At 49.5% G+C, this 17,491-nt stretch overlaps 1 protein-coding gene across 1 annotated transcript; it reads right to left on the bottom strand.

Moving 5' to 3' along the window:
* Positions 1-818: 818 nt before the first annotated feature.
* On the bottom strand, positions 819-12,668 carry LOC135406039 (zinc finger protein 239-like). The gene is made up of 4 exons (XM_064640569.1): positions 12,574-12,668; positions 10,896-10,974; positions 8,073-10,701; positions 819-2,165 (listed from the first exon to the last, which is right to left on the bottom strand). Exons 2-3 carry the CDS (start codon positions 10,945-10,947, stop codon positions 9,611-9,613), a joined length of 1,143 nt encoding a protein of 380 aa, XP_064496639.1. The 5' UTR covers positions 10,948-10,974; positions 12,574-12,668; the 3' UTR covers positions 819-2,165; positions 8,073-9,610.
* Positions 12,669-17,491: the final 4,823 nt, after the last annotated feature.

Here is a 17,491-nt window from a genome sequence, read left to right as displayed (position 1 = left end):
GGCTGGAGGTGAAGCCTCTCACCCCCCGACCACCAAGTCTATATACCACTCCTAAGAAACCAGTTGTTACCACTAAAAAACTTACCACAACTCGGCCCCCTCTGAAAAGTGATTGGAGACTAGCCCGTGGCCAGGCCATTGAGACCTACGGGAAAGACTCTCTCAATTATCCTACCCCCCAGTCTCCCCTGAAATGGGCAAAAGAAGGTTCTTCAACCTCATCAAAAATCTCTCTAATTCCCCCTGGAGCCTCGTACCCTCCAGCAGGAGTCCTCCCTATCCCAAAAATTCCTGAAGATTGCGACCCCAATATCGACCTTTGGTCTACTACTGGCAATTATTTTAGTTCCTTTATAATCGCAGGAATAGGTACTTCACATGCCCTCAGTACCTTGATACACATGGGATGTTGGCTCTCAAAAGAGGCCAACATGACCAGCATCACCCTAGAAGGCTTAGTTAGAGACACACAAAAATTAAAAGAGGTGTCCCTTCAAAACAGGGCCACAACAGATTTCCTATTATTAATGCATGGTCATGGATGTCAAGACTTTGAGGGAATGTGTTGTTTGAATTTTTCTGATCATTCTGAATCGGTATTCCAAAGTATTAACACATTGCATGCTCTGATTAATGACATTAAATTTTCCCCTAAAGTATTTACCGACGATTTATTCGACAAACTAGGCTCACCCAATTTACCCAACTGGGTTAAACAGATTCTATTAATACGTTTTGGAGTTTTGTTTACTCTCTTTGTGTTATTTGCAACAGTTCGTTTGGATACATGTCCGGAATAAAGACAAGTGCCAGAAATATTCAAACACACAAAATATCTTTTATTACAGTGAGAATAATAATAATAGTAATAAACTTAGCAAGAGGAATTAAAAACTAAAAAAGGATACAAAATAACTACCTTATCGGGTGGCATTAAAACAAATACTATGAACAGCATTTAATACAGTATTAACTAGTGAAAAAGGGGATACCAAAAAAGGATCTTAACACAGTATTATGGATAACACGATATTGGTTAGTAAAAAGGGAAATTAAAAGGAAAAAATACTATAAACATAAAAGGGGAATTAAGGGAACACTAAAAAGGTATTAAAAAGTTTGTTCTCTCAGTTGCTTCCTATCAATAACCTGTGCTTACCCACACAGACAGGCCAGGGCTGTCAGGATCTGCAGCAGCTGGTCGGTGCCCGTGCTTAGCGGGCGTCCCCGCGGAGCAACACAGTCTCGGTGGTAGGATGAGGATCGCTCGACTCAGCAGTCCCGACACCCCATTTTTATCAGTTCCACATTACACCACGTAGGGCCAGTACCCAGTATAAGGTGATGCCTGAATGGCAGCCAAACACCGCCTGATCATCACCTCATGGCAACAGTCTGCGCATGCCCTACTTGTAGGGCAAGGGGCCAGCGAGCCCTGCCCACATCATCTTCCTCCCATCATCATCTTTCTCACCCCTATGTATGACCTCTACCATTGTGTTTCAAGGGTAGATGTATCTATCTTGCAATATGTAGCAAAACCAAGGAAGAACTCAGCTCTGATAATAGGGGATATCAAGCTGACTTGCTAAAAAGCACAATGGACCTTACAATTAGCTTGTGCCATGAAGTTACATTGTACCATACTCTAGCTGGTTTCACATCCTAATATGGTTCCTTTCTCACGCCTCTATGCTCCATTGATCATCTAATTCAAAAGTACCCCCCTTACATGCCACCGCGTGATCAATGGTAGCAAGAGGGTGATAATGAACTACCCAAGATTGCAACGCGTTTAGCCTGGTGTTTATCATTTGACGTACACATGTTAGTACACAGGGAATTATACACAATATGCACATTATTATACATTCAACTACTGACAAGCTTATCAGCGCTTTTTCGTAACCAGGGCCATCCCCATTTCTAATCGCCAAAGAGGTGGTTGAGTTCCCGGATAAGTGCAGTTTACTAACACGGTCTCATTATATAGAGTTCCCCACCAGTAGTTATCAATGGGTACTCCAACCAGACAGGTGCGAAAAGGACTCGTGGGAGTTACCATGGACACACATATCACGTCCGTCTTCGTCACGTTGGCCAGGGTGGTCCACACATTGACATCTAAAACAGAAGTCAGCAAAGAAGCAAAGTATAGCTGATATCTTTCTGGAAGGTACAGTTGGGTCTGGAAGAGGCCCTGCTGCTCTGCACCCTCAGGGGACAAACCAGCTCCTGGGGGCTGTTGGATTCCATCCCACCGCGTGGTCCATGGTTGGACCATGACACTGGTGAATGACTCAAACAGCGCATTGATGAAGTGTCATTTCTAAAAATGTAAACAACATAACAACTGAGTAACAGCGAAAATATAGACAATAATATAATCATGTCCATCCCCAGTGAGGAGATCTAAGTGGATTACAGTGTCATTTACTTGGAGTCAACAGTACTTGAGATAATCTTTTCCCGTTTGGCAGACCTAGTTCCCAAGTTTGGACAGGTGAACAGATGTGTCCAATCGTATGGGCTCGGACAACGCAATGAATCCCAGGAATTTCTGCAAAATATAAAGTCTAGTACAAAAGAACTTCTCATTTCAGAATTTTATGGTCTGGATTCATCTTTTATAGTATGAAGTGGTTGACTGCCAGTCACACATTTATAGGCCTGTTAGGAGCCATCACAGGCAATGTATATCTGGAGTGTGATGCAACACCAGACAACATCCTGGTCTCACCAACCGCTCTCACAGAAAGCTTGCACTCTCTGTACAGATTCCAGGCCTCATCGGGAGCAAACCATCCTGCCCCAGTTTACCCCTGACTGCAGTCAATCCCCCTTCACTTCATGGAGTGATAGTACAGGTTATCTCTTGCATCCATGCTATAAAAGAATTTTATCCACTTTCACATTAACTATACCATTGAGTGTGAAATCATTTCTGCACTTAACTAGAATATTACCAGTTCATCATAAGAAAATTGTAAACATGATGCGAGCCAGAGCCCATAGGGAGGTCCACAAACATCAGTCCTTCATTCGCAGTCTTGCCAACCAGCTTTTCAGCATAAGCTTTTCTTCTGTGAGGCCCAGCACCTCACACATGGTCATTTCACAATCACATATATTCTTGTACAGACTCGTAAGCCAGAAGGTTTCTGTCATTTGTTGATTCCAAATAATTCTGGTCACCTGCTGTAACACTACTGGGATGAAACACATACAAATATGAGCACTGCAAAACAACCAGTGTCTGATTTAGAATTCCCAAACTACACCGTTCTGCCTGATCTTCACAAACATCACTGGCGTTGCAGAGCAATTTAAATTTAGTAGTAGAATGGCTAAGGTTTAGTAAAAGAGTAGGCCTAGAAAGCAACACTCCAAAGTAGTAAGTTAGCAACTTTGTTTGTGTGCTGAAGAAGTGGAAACAATAATCAAAGGATTTAGTCAAGCATGTATATAACGATTTGTTACCTTGGATGTGGCAAGGGTCTGTTAAACAGTTTCTAGGGGTAAGACAACTTAAGCAGATTTATTATTAGAGTAGATGATTATTAATTGTTATCAGTATGAAGTATAAGCTTGTTTGTAACTGCACCTGGTTTGCTGTGGAAACTGTAACTGTTTTGCTGTGGAAACTGCACGTAAACTTGTTTGTGTATAAAAGCTGAACTGAGAATGAGGGTCTTTGGAATCCTGACTTGGGACATGAGTCTGCAGGTTCCCGGGCCCTGAATAAAGCACCGCATAAACCGGCACTCTGTTGGTTTGTGTTTTTTTGGTTACGGGCAACATTGGTGTGACACGAATAGCACAGAAACGGATCGTTCTATACAGTGATGACCATTAGGCTTCAGGATGTTACAAGTTTTATAGTTTTCCATTGTCTTCTTTCCCCCCTTAGTGGCATGTCTGCCCCATCCCAGGAGACAAAACCAAGCACAATTACAGTCCCTCTGCACACAGCATCACATATGTCCTTCACTTCTTGAAGCCAGGGCTTAGTTTTAGCCTTTACCTTTAACACTGCTGCCAGAACAACTTGGCAGCACACAGTTCAGGAATAATATTCCAATTCTGATTGTTGTTTACCAGTAATACCAAACAAAGCATACAGATTGTTGGTGCAACTCATCTAAGAAATATAGACCTTCTTATCTCTGGAGCAGTAGATCCAGGGATCCATTAGGACACAAGACCTGCTATGCAGAAAAGAATAACCAATCCATCTTGTTATTCAAGATACGTGACCTGCACCGAGTAGGTTAATGCAAGAGTAGTCATGGCTATGGTAGCTATATCCTCCCAGCCCCTGGCCAGGACATTGTTCATTACATCACAACATCAGATGTGGACGAGACACATGAGAGACAGGTACACGATAACTGAGTCATTACACCAGTTAGCAAAAGTTAGTAGACACAATTAATTATATTTAGGATATGTTTTTCTTCCATGTGATATTCGGGCTGGTCTTGTGCTGCTCGGCATTCACTGATCTCTGTCCAGAATTCTTGCTGCTCATGAAAAGGTTTCATCAAACATGCTGGAAGCCAGCAGGGTCCTGTGGGAGACAAAACACAAACAACTCCCCCCTTCCAAATACTAACAACTTAATATTTACTTGAGGTGTCATATTACCCCTCCTCGTTACAACAGTATAATTGTATCAAGTTAAGGTTTTGTTCTGTGGGTGGGAGGCCTGGAAGGTCACCAAGTTGCTGCAACCTCTCTATGATCTCTTCTATGGGTGCCCCCGAGTTAGACACTAGCAGTGGAATAATGTATGGTTTCCAGGGTACAGGACAGCCTTCTAACAGTTTGTTTCGCATTACTGGAATTAAAGGTTGTTGCATGTAAAGTTCAGGGCTCTGCAACTCAATAGCTACTTTCATCCCTTCCCCCTTTAATATTTTGATTGCTTGATGAAAAGTTACCCAGGATGAACTTCCATCCTGCCATGATCCATCATTAGTAAAACGGTCACTAAGACCTTCAGCAATAACTGAAACCAAAGTTCTATCAACTCCCGGTGTTCGTCTTAAACGCTGAAGGGCATTTTGCACATATACATCATTAGTTAACCCTAAAAACCTCGTGGCATCAACTTTGTCTATTGTCACAGAGTCAGCCCCTTGCTCTGTGTGCCAACTCATCTGATCATAGAATCATAGAATCATAGAATCGATTGGGTTGGAAAAGACCTCCGAGATCATCGAGTCCAACCCTTGGTCCAAATCCAGTCCATTTACTAGATCATGGCACTCAGTGCCACGTCCAATCTGCGTTTAAAAATCTCCAGGGATGGTGAATCCACCACCTCTCTGGGCAGCCCATTCCAATGCCTGATTACTCTCTCTGTAAAGAATTTTCTCCTGATATCCAACTTAAATTTCCCCTGGCGGAGCTTAAGCCCGTGCCCCCTTGTCCTATTGCTGAGTGCCTGAGAGAAGAGACCAACCCCCACCTGGCTGGAACTTCCCTTCAGGTAGTTATAGACGGTGATGAGGTCACCTCTGAGCCTCCTCCAGGCTAAACAACCCCAGCTCCCTCAGCCTCTCCCCATAGGACTTATGTTCCAGTCCCTTCACCAGCCTCGTTGCTCTTCTCTGGACCCGCTCCAGCACCTCAATATCCTTCCTGAACTGAGGGGCCCAGAACTGAACACAATACTCAAGGTGTGGCCTCACCAACACAGAGTACAGGGGAAGGATCACTTCCCTGCTCCTGCTGGCCACGCTATTTTTGATACAGGACAAGATCCCATTGGCCTTCTTGGCCACCTGGGCACACTGTTGGCTCATGTTGAGCTTCCTGTCAGTTAGTACCCCCAGGTCCCTTTCTGCCTGGCTGCTCTCCAGCCACTCTGTCCCAGCCTGTAGCGCTGCATGGGGTTGTTGTGGTCAAAGTGCAGGACCCGGCACTTGGCTTTATTGAACTTCATTCCATTGGAGTCAGCCCATCTCTCAGGTCTATCCAGATCCCTCTGCAGAGCCCTCCTGCCTTCCAGCAGGTCGACACTCCCTCCCAATTTGGTGTCATCAGCAAATTTGCTGATGATGGACTCAATCCCCTCATCTAAATCATCGATAAAGATGTTAAACAGGACTGGACCCAACACAGACCCCTGGGGAACACCACTGGTGACCGGCCGCCAGCTGGATGCAGCTCCATTCACCAGCACTCTCTGGGCCCGACCCTCCAGCCAGCTCCTAATCCAGGAGAGGATACACTTGTCCAAGCCATGGGCTACCAGCTTTTCCAGTTTTTGATAACTCCTCTGAATTTTCTATAAAATCGTCCCATCAGAATCATCACTACTACTCTATATGTTACTATCCCACTTCTCTGGACCCAATCAGGGGAAGTGACTATAGCTCGCACCATGGCCCCTGATCACTTTAGTTTATTTTCCTTTGTCTGCACCGAACAGTTCTCACAGCATATTTCTCAGCTAAAGTAACACATTTATCTTCTACCCTGTTCTTTTCAGCCTGAAGGTCAAGTAAAGCCTGCCGTTGTACCAACTGCGTGGCTCTTACAGCATTCAGCTGCTCCTGCAGTTTTGTGCATTTTTCCACAGTTAACTTGTATGCAGTAAGCAGTGCACCCCCCATTCGTCCAGCCTGTTCCAGACGACTGCTTGATTTAGTCGTAGGGGTAAACTGCTCCCAGTATCGCAATACCTCCATCGGGGTCTGCTGCCCCCAGTACTCAAGAGGAATCTTTGTACATGCTTCCCACTTATTCTACAAAGTAATCTATGGCTCCTGCCCCAGTTCTATTAATTCACGGGGAGGAGCTTTCTTGGGTTCATTGCCATTTGCGGTCGACCCTCCTAACCACTTCTTCATCTTAATCTACTAGTGTTCTCACTAACAAAACAATGACAAAAGATTCTCAATTTTCAAGCTAAACACAATGAGACACACCAATCCACAAACTATGGCTCTTACATCACAAACAAGCCTAACTACACATACACATCAAATCTAAAATCTCTATATACCAACCACAAAATACACACTCTACAGTAACTCTGAATGAATCCTCAGAAAGACATACCTATGAGTGAAACAACAATAAAACCCAATCCACTGAGTATCTTTAAGCTCTGATCCGCTCCACACCGAATACAATAAAAATTTAAAGTCCGATCTAGCCTTATCTCCTGGCTGCCTCTAGGTCCCAAGATATATTTATTACAATTAATACAACAAAGTTGTACATATAAACAACAGTTGCAAAAAGGACAAATCTTAATTCTAGGTCTCAAGAAGTGTGGTATACTCACAATTAATTACTCAGAACTACCTCCCATATGCAAAAAACAAACAAAGCATATAAAACACAAGCACTGCCACCCATATAGTAACTTAATCAACAAGAAAACAAAAACCAGTTCAAAACAAAGTAAAACAAGCAGAAGATATGAACCCAGACACTACACAGAGTTCACCACTCACACAGGGACGTGGTTTCCCAGGCTATGCTCTCCACCTGAGAATCTCCCTTTTACACAACACACACGGGGACGCGGCTCTCCAGGCTGTGCACTCCACCTGAAGATCTCCCCACCAATACACAGGGACACGTTGGTTGAGCACTCCACCAACAAATTTCCCTGGACAGCACTGTTTATTCCTCCATGTATCGTGCCGACTACGCCAATTTATGTAACAGTTCGTTTGGATACATGTCCGGAATAAAGACAAGTGCCAGAAATATTCAAACACACAAAATATCTTTTATTACAGTGAGAATAATAATAATAGTAATAAACTTAGCAAGAGGAATTAAAAACTAAAAAAGGATACAAAATAACTACCTTATCGGGTGGCATTAAAACAAATACTATGAACAGCATTTAATACAGTATTAACTAGTGAAAAGGGATACCAAAAAAGGATCTTAACACAATATTATGGATAACACGATATTGGTTAGTAAAAAGGGAAACTAAAAGGAAAAAATACTATAAACATAAAAGGGGAAATAAAGGAACACTAAAAGAATATTAAAAAGTTTGTTCTCTCAGTTGCTTCCTATCAAAAAACTGTGCTTACCCACACAGACAGGCCAGGGCTGTCAGGATCTGCAGCAGCTGGTCGGTGCCCGTGCTTAGCGGGCGTCCCCGCGGAGCAACACAGTCTCGGTGGCAGGATGAGGATCGCTCGACTCAGCAGTCCCGACACCCCATTTTATCAGTTCCACATTACACCACGTAGGGCCAGTACCCAGTATAAGGTGATGCCTGAGTGGCAGCCAAACACCGCCTGATCATCACCTCATGGCAACAGTCTGCGCATGCCCTACTTGTAGGGCAAGGGGCCAGCGAGCCCTGCCCACATCATCTTCCTCCCATCATCATCTTTCTCACCCCTATGTATGACCTCTACCATTGTGTTTCAAGGGTAGATGTATCTATCTTGCAATATGTAGCAAAACCAAGGAAGAACTCAGCTCTGATAATAGGGGATATCAAGCTGACTTGCTAAAAAGCACAATGGACCTTACAATTAGCTTGTGCCATGAAGTTACATTGTACCATACTCTAGCTGGTTTCACATCCTTTCTCACGCCTTGATTCCTTTCTCACGCCTCTATGCTCCATTGATCATCTAATTCAAAAGTACCCCCCTTACATTATTATTAACTATTTGCTGTGTTATAGCTACATGTAAAAGACTTATACCAAAGACCGTATTTCTGTCAATCCCTCAAGAAAACAAAAATGGGGGAGATGTGGAGGAAAAAGAATCGGGATGGCAACGCTTCCAGGCATGGAGGGACCTGTATGGTGCTTGAAGAGATGACAGCCTATGGACTTTCACGTTTATATCCCCGTTCTGAACCCCATTTAATGTATTTCCCCATATATCTCTGTATTAATCCCCTTGAAATGTATTACCCAGAACTTGCCTGGACTTGCCCACAGTTTTTCCTGCCAAAAGTTGTTTACTCCCTTGCTCTCCCCTGCTTTCCCACTCATCCCACACTGACTGGCTGAGAAGTGCCGCAGTGCGGAGTGAGCTCCCGTTGGTCCTTGACTCCCAACTCCTCCCAAGTTCCTCCCTCCTTTCCCTTTGTTCTCCTATCCTGTTATACCCTGAGCTGTCCGTCTCATGCTCTGCCCCGGTTACCGAACTTCCCTCAGCCGAACCCTAGATAAGTTCCAGTCCTCCCTTAATAAAGTGGCCATTGCACCCCAACCTTCTATCTTGTCGGACCCTTCTATGCAGTGTTACGTCCCTATTCCTTACGCCACCGGGCCGTGGCATAGTTTGCTTGGACATTCCAGGGGAGATGTCCTGCCACAGGTCCAAAGTCAAAAAATTTGCTCTTCCCAATGAATTTCCAATCTTATTCTGTGTTCTGATGAATGTTCCTCCCCCTGCCTTCATCCAGATGCCTACAGGGAACCAGGAGGATGGAGACCACCTGCCAGATGTCTTCCCAATGTGTATCATCTGAAATGTGAGTCACCAGGTCTGTGCCCAGTGTGGGTCACTGTGGATCATCCAATGTGGGTCCTCCAATGGGTGATGGAGTTGGAGCAGCAGACAAAGCTCTTTCCGCAGTCAAGGCGCTCACAGGGCTTCTCTTACTGGTGGGTCCGTTGGTGTGTGGTCAAGTTAGAGCTCTGATTGAAGCTCTTCCCACACTTGTCACACTTGTAGGGCCTCTCCCCGCTGTGGATGCGCCTGTGCCTGACAAGGTGGGAGCTGCTGATGAAACTCTTCCCACACTCCTCACACTGGTAGGGCCTCTCCCCGCTGTGGATGCGTTGGTGGGTGATGAGCATGGAGTTGTCCTTGAAGCTCTTCCTACAGTCAGTGCAGCAGAAGGGCCTCTCCTCCCTGTGCATTTGCTGATGCCTGAGGAGATGTGAGCTGGTCAGAAACCTCTTCCCACATTCCAAGCACTTGTAGGGCCGTTCCCCAGTGTGAGTCTTCTGGTGCAAGCTCAAGTGGGAGATGCAGCTGAAGCTCTTCCCACATTCCAAGCACTTGTAGGGCCGTTCCCCAGTGTGGATGCGCTGGTGGTTGTGGAGGGTGGAGCTGTCGCTGAAGCTCTTCCCACATTCCAAGCACTTGTGGGGCCGTTCCCCCGTGTGGCTGCGCTGGTGGCCGATCAGGTGAGAGCTCCGCCTGAAGCTCTTCCCACATTCCAAGCACTTGTGGGGCCGTTCCCCGGTGTGGATGATCTGGTGTCCGATCAGGTGGGATCTCCGGCTGAAGATCTGCCCACATTCCAAGCATGTGTAGAGATGCTCGTGGGTGTGGATGTTCCGGTGGCGGATCAGGCTGGACCTATGACTGAAGCTCTTCCCACATTCCCCACATGTGTATGGCTGTTCTCCCGTGTGGGTGTGCTGGTGGGTGAGGAGCATGGAGCTCCGGCTGTAGGTCTTCCCACATTCCAAGCATTTGTAGGGCTTCTCCCTGGTGGAAGGTTGCTCAAGGACCTCCTGGTCGCAGCTCTGCCTCAAGCTCCGGCCACCTTCCCGGCGCAGGGTGGGTCTTTCCTCCTCAGAGCACCCTGGGCTGGCTTTGGAGACCCTCCTCCTGGGGTACCTTCGTGGCTTTCCCTCCCCGCTGCCTTCCTGCGCCGTGGAGCCCTTCAAAACAGCCTCTCCCACCAGGCTCTGCCGGGGGGATTTGTCCTCCGGGCTCTCCGTCCTCAGCTCGGGGCCTGGGGCAGGAGGGAAGAAGGACAGGGAGGGGATTTGCCTCCGGCCCAGAGGGAAGGCCAAGGACATCCCCCCAGCTCTGGCCCCAGCAGGACGGCGACGGCGGCGGCAGCGGGGTTGTCCTGCAGCCGGGGGCGATGCTCAGCTGGGAAATACAGGACAAGACAGGGCAAAGGGGCACTGACTTCCTCCTCACCTGCCTGGGGGTCCTGGGGCATCTTCCTCTTCCTCGCAGCCTCCTCCTCCATTCGGCCAAGCTTTGGGAAGGAGAAATCCTGTTTTGGAGGGAAAAACAAAGTGTGAGTGCATTGGCTTGGGGGTTCCTCCTGCCCAAGTCCATCTCTAGAAGTCACTAGGAGTTCTGTGTCCATAATACGAGTGACCCAACTGCAAACCATGTTGGGCACAGATCTGGTGACCCACATTCCAGGTGATCCATGCTGGTAGTGCCTTGGGTTTGCCAGGTTTTGGTAGTAGGGGGGCTCCAGGGCTGGGTTCTGTGAGCAGCTGCCAGAAACTTCCCCCATGTCCAGCAGAGCCAATTCCAGTTGGCTCCAGGACAGACCCACCGCTGGCCAAGACTGAGCCCATCAGAGATGGCAGAGACACCTTGGGGAAAACGTATTGAAGGAGGAAAAAGTCCTTGTGCAGATGGAATTGGGTGCAGAGAAGAGCAGAGTGAGAACAGGGGAGAGGAACAGCTCTGCAGACCCCCAGGGCAGTGCAGAAGGAGGGGCAGGAGGTGCTCCAGGCACCAGGGCTGAGATTCCCCTGCAGCCCAAGGAGGAGCCCACAGAGCAGGGGGAGGCCCAAAAAGAAGGATGTGAGCCCACAGGAAGCCCGTGCTGGAGCAGAGTCCCTGCAGCTGCTGCGGCCCCAGAGACCTCAAAGGGTCTCACTCAGCAGCGCTGGTTATGGGGCCCCCACAGGAATTGTCCATCCTGGCCCCAAGTCAGGTCTGTGACTTTCTCTGAAAGTTGGAAAACAAAAATAGGATTCCACTTGGTTGTTCTTCAGGCAAGAAAAATAAGAAGTTTCCCAGGCTGTTGGTTAAACTGCAGGAGCTGGTTAGACAGCACCAGTTCCTGGCAGCAGAGAGTGTTTCTGAGCAGCTCAAGAGCAGCTCAGCCCAGGGCTGTTCATCAAGGCTGAGGCCTAAGGAGCATTTCTCAGATCACAGGGAGGCCTGGGGGGTGGGGATGCACCACCACACCTGGAAAGGTGTCGTCCCAAGGACTTGCACAGCCGGGAGGTGTTTTCAGTCCCAGGCCCCCCCGGTCACCCCCCAAGGTGCTGGACGGCCCTTCAGACCCACCTGAGGCCACCCCCCGTCTCTCCAAGAACCTGCAGGAGGGAAAGCAGCTGAGTCTAAACCAGCAAGTGTTCTCTCCAGCTCTAATGTCTCGTAGCTGCTTGCAAGCTTGTTTTGCTTTGTTTGCTAACATGTGGAAATCGTAAAAAGCTTTGCGAGTTGTGCTCGACTTGTGAAACAGCCCCGGGCAGCCAACTCTGAAACAATAACGACTCAATGTGTCTCTCGAGTGTGTCATTATCGGCTTGTCGCAGCCCCGGGAACGAATGCGATGTTTGCGGCCAAGGTCGAGGCACAAACCCGTTCCGAGCCCGCCGAGGCTCAGCGGGAAGGAGGAGCCCGCGGGCAGCCGCTCCCTCAGCGGCCCCTGGGGAGGGGACACGGGGGGACACGGCGGGCCGAGCCCGCCAGACCCCGCTCCCCAGGGCCGCCGACACCGCCCCGCCCGGGGCAGGCCGAGCCCGCCAGACCCCGCTTCCCGCGGCGCCTCCCGCCCCCTCCGCCCGCAGCGAGCCCCGAGCCCCGAGCCCCGAGCCCCGGCAGGACCGAGCGCGGGTCCCACCTGCGCCGGGGCCACCTCCGAGCTCCGCCGCCGCCTCAGCACCGTCCGGGCGCTGCCGCCGCTGCCCCGGCCCGGCAGAGGGAGGGGGCGGGGAGTGCCCGCCCGATCCGACCAATCAGCGCGCGAGGGTTAGGAATGACGGGAGAAGCAGCCAATCATGACGGGACTCGAGCTCTGCCGCCGCCATTTTGTGGCGCGGCCCGGGCCGGGGGGCAGGAACAGGGCATTGCTCGATCGCCGGTACAAAGACCCGACTGGGGGACATTGATGGGATTGGGAACGGCTCAGATCCGAGGAGGAGGATGAGAAGTCAAACGAATCCTAATAAAACACCTCCCCCCACCCCTCCCTCCTTCACGGACTTCACTTTATCCCCTATTCCCTCCCTCCGCTCCGGGGCACAGGGGGATGGGGGTCCCACCGCTGCTTCCAGCTCAGGGAGAGGAGTCCGTGTCTGCTCCGTCCAGCGTGGGGTAGAGTGGAGTCCGTGTCTGCTCCGTCCAGCGTGGGGTACTTGGCACGGGAGACAGTCCCTCGGGGCAGGAGAGGGGCTGTGTGGGCAGTTTTGGGCACCAAAGGCAGCTCAGGTCGGGTCCCCGCTGCCCTGAAACTGCTGCTTGTGAGGCTCCTCCTGCGCTGGTTCGCGTGGTTCCTGTGACAGCGATTCCTGTCGCACACAGCTCAAATCATGGCTCACAGCAATGTGAGGCACATCCGTTCCAATCTCCAGCCTTTGTCCTTTTGGGCACAACTACGAGCTCTCGATCCCATTCCCCGTGAAGTGGAGAGGGGAGTGTGGCGCAGAACATGTGCTGGAAGTGGGGGAGGGCAGTTGGAAAGGAGGGGAGAGGGGAAAAAAGCAGGGGTGGGACCCCCCAAAGTGAGTGGGAGAGCAGACTGGGACCCCCGAAACCAAGCGCGGAGGGTGCTGAAGATTGGGGGGCAATGAGAAAGGAGAAGGAGGCGGGGAGGGGGTAAAAGGGAAGTGGGACCCCCAAGCTGAATGTGGGGGGAGCTGAGGATTGGGGGACAATGGGAAAAATGGTGGGAGTGGGGGAAATAGGGGCAGCTGGGACCCCCAAACAAAACAGGAGAGTTTGTGGGAGAATCTGGGACCTGCAAATCAGGCGTAGGCTGGGCCGGGGGGATGATGGAAAAGGGATGGGGGGCGGGAAAGGGGTGATGGGATTCCTAAACTGAGCGGGAACGGGGCTGAAACCCTGCAACTGAGCAGAGCAGGAGGAGGGGAAATACCCCTAAACCAAGGTGGGGGGAAGCTGGGGATTAAGGGGATGATGGGAAAGGGTGAGGAGAGAGGAAAAAAGGTGAGTTGGAAACACCTGGAATTGGGATAAACATAAAGAAATTGAATAAAGGCATGTAAACCCCCACCACTTTACAGGGATTTGGGGTTTGGGGGAATATTCAGGAGGATTTTGTGGTTCTGAGAGGGTTTGGGGGAGTTTTCTCCATCCTTTTGCTCCCAGAAGTTGAGAGGGATCGATCTGTTGCCACAAAATGACTCAATGCCACTGAAATTGCCTCAATCCCACCTCAGAATATCTTGACCCCCACCTCAAAATGACTGAATCCCACCCTAAAAGTACTTGGTCCCACAGCTGCCTCTAAACCCCTGGGAGGGTGGGATGGCAACTGGGAGGTGTGAGATGGGGATTGGGAAAGCTGGGATGGGGTCTGGTAGGAGACAGGTAAAGGTTGGGGATGAAGAGGCCGGGGGGGGACCCCGTTCCTGAGGGGGTTTCAGGGTATCCCTCTGAAGTTCTGAGGCCTGAACAACAGGCCCTGAGCCAGAGCTGATCTCTAGATGAACCTTCCGACCTACTGTTATATATAGTCATGTATCTGCTTATTAGCCAAAATTCTGTGTAATCCTTAGTAAAATACGTAATACTAAACATGACAGTAAGATATATTGGTATCTACTTAATTAGTGAAGATTTGTATTTTTTATTAATGTATCTATCTTTCTGTATTTAGAGACTGGTCAAGGCCATGGAAGTAGATAACTGGCCTTATTGGACAGTAGCTGGTCCAAACTGACTCCCTTGATTTTCCTCTGAGTCCTGGTCAGGCTTTGGGTGAAAACTAACGAGAGAAGAAAGCCAGACATTTTCCACACTAAGCCATGATGTAAGCTTGTTTGTTTGACAATATAAAAGCTGGACCCTCTCACAGCGAGGACAAAGGCATCCACCTGGGAGTGGATGCACTGCGTAGGATTTCCCAGTTCCCAGGCTGGTTCTCTGGCCTTCACTGTGACCGGGGCTCCCCAGCTGATGGTAATGCATTACATGGGGTAACTGCTGATGTATCTTTCTTAATCACTATAGACACTCTTTGTAGCAATGATTAGGTACATTGCTAAGCTTATCCTTTTATAATTCTTGGCTTCTTTTGTAATTCTTTGCTGTTTTGCACTATAGTACATTTATAGACTTATTCTTTAAAGTTGGTGTCTGTGTTTCTTGTGCTGATCCTCGTGCCCCGTGGCAAAACGAGCTGAATGTTGGGGATGATGAGGCCAGGAGGGACCTCTTTCCTGAAGGGATTTTGGGGTATCACTCCTTCCTGAGGAAGTTTTGGGATACCCTCTAGTACTGAGGGAGTTTTTGGGGTGCCCCCAATCCTGAGAGGAGTACTGGGAGATTTGAGTGGGAACACATGGCTCCAGCACTTGGAGTTGGGCACCATAAGGAGGGACACAAGAAGCCTGTTATGGAGATGATCCTGCTGCTTGCCGCCGATTTTGGGGGCTAGAAACGTCTTTTGGGGTTCCCCCTCCTCATTCTCAGGGGCTGAGGTGAACCTATGCCCACATAGTGGGTGTAGGGAACTGAGATTATGACCCTGGGAGAAACTTAGAAGGGGAACTTGGCAGGATAAACGCGGACACGGTGAGATGTGTCCCTGTGTGTGGGTGTAGCAGTTTTAGTATAGAATCATGGAATCATAGAATCAGCTGGGTTGGAAGGGACCTCTGAGATCATCAAGTCCAACCCTTGATCCAACCCTGCCATGGTTCCCAGACCATGGCACTGATGCCACATCCAGTCATCTTAAACACCTCCAGGGACGGAGAATCCACCACTTCCCTGGGCAGCCCATTCCAAGGGCTGATCACCCTCTCTGGAAAGAATTTCTTCCTAATATCCAACCTAAACCTCCCCTGGCACAGGTAAGACCATGCCCTCTTATCTTACTAATAGCTGCCTGGGAGAAGAGACCAACCCCCACCTGGCTCCCCCCCCCTGTCAGGGAGTTGCAGAGAGTGAGGAGGTCTCCCTCGAGCCTCCTCTTCTCCAGGCTGAGCCCCCCCAGCTCCCTCAGCCTCTCCTCACAGCACTTGTGCTCCAGTCCCTTCCCTAGCCTCGTTGCTCTTCTCTGCACCTGCTCCAGCCCCTCCATGGCCTTCCTGAGCTGAGGGCCCAGAACTGGACACAGCACTCCAGGGGTGGCCTCACCAGCGCTCAGTCCAGCCCAACAATCCAGGCCAGCGCTCAGTCCAGGCCCTGCTCCTGCTGCCACACTCTTCCTGAGCCAGGCCAGGATCCATTGGCCCTCTTGGCCACCTGGGCACACTCTGGCTCATGTTCAACTGCTGTCAATCCACACTCCCAGCTCCCTTTCTGCCTGGCTGCTCTCCAGCCACTCTGTCCCCAGCCCGTGGGGCTGCCGGGGGTTGTTGTGGCCAAAGGACAAGACCCGGCACTTGGCCTGGTTGAACCTCATCCCCTTGGAATCAGCCCAACTCTCCAGCTTGTCCAGGTCCCTCTGCAGAGCCCTCCTGCCTTCCAGCACATCAACACACCCCCAGCTTGGTGTCATCTGCAAATTTGCTGATGGTGGACTCAATCCCTTCATCTAAATCATCAATAAAGATATTAAATAGAACTGGGCCCAGCGCTGATCCCCGGGGACACCACTGGTGACCGGATCCCAACTGGATGCAGCTCCATCTCCACCACTCCCTGGGCCCTTAACCCAGCAGAGTGCCCCTGGCCAAGCCTTGGGCTGCAGCTTTTCCAGGAGTGTGCCATGGGAAACAGTGTCCAAGGCTGTGCTGCAGTCCACGTAGACACATCCACAGTCTTCCCCTCATCCACCAAGTGGGTCACTTCGTCATAAAAGGAGATCAGGTTGATCAGACAGGACCTGCCCCTCCTAAACCTGTGCTGACTGGGTCTGATCCCTTCCTGGCAACCAGCTCGAAACCAGGGAAGTGCCCTGTGTTCCCAGAATTCCATTCTATTCCTTACGTAAGCAGAGGTATTAATACAAGGGGGAGTAAATTGGCTGGCCAGATGTCTTCTGGCCGGGTTGGAGAGAAGGGGCAGCTTCGCTGAGCTCCTGTGAGGGGCTGTGGGGCCTCGCAGGCCTCAGGAGGTGGTTGGTTCGTCCCGACTCGTAGGGGAAGTCTGTTGGCACAGTTCTGCTTTCTCAAGGGAAGTATTAAGATTCTTTTTGCTTGCTGGCTCTCTATTAGCCATGTATATTTGGGTATATCTGTTTTTCATTTTTTTGGGGGTTCTCTTTTCTTCTATGTGTATAGGTTTTTGTAACTGCAATTCAGTGTAAATATATAAATATTGCTTTAGTTCAGTTTATTTTGGGTCCTTTGGGGTTTTTTTCCCTTTTCCCTTCTGTCTCCTTTACCCATTGTGGGGGGGGGGAAGAAGTTTGCTGTAGTTCGGGGACATTGGCTGGGAAACTTCCGGTTATCTCGGTTTGTTTTGGTACAGTGTCTGGGAATGTTTGGGAACATTACCGGGAAAGCTGCCAAGAACACTTTGTTTATATAAACATGGCCCTTAGTTTTGGATAGATTAGGATGTTGGTTAGCAAAACAGACAAATGCTGCTAGTCAGGCTATTGCAGATTTATTGACCAATGCTCAGTC

Source organism: Pseudopipra pipra, chromosome W (genome assembly GCF_036250125.1).
Source record: "Pseudopipra pipra isolate bDixPip1 chromosome W, bDixPip1.hap1, whole genome shotgun sequence".
Classification (NCBI taxonomy): domain Eukaryota; kingdom Metazoa; phylum Chordata; class Aves; order Passeriformes; family Pipridae; genus Pseudopipra; species Pseudopipra pipra.
Note: the sequence above shows the minus strand (reverse complement) of the source record. Positions and strands in the feature narration are given on the sequence as shown.

Bases quoted from the DNA above. Each gene is read 5' to 3' on its own strand.
- LOC135406039 (XM_064640569.1), bottom strand. From the start codon at position 10,947: ATGGAGGAGGAGGCTGCGAGGAAGAGGAAGATGCCCCAGGACCCCCAG. The intron at 10,702-10,895 runs GTGAGGAGGAAG...CTCCTGCCCCAG, and splicing joins GCCCCAGGACCCCCAGGCAG to GCCCCGAGCTGAGGACGGAG.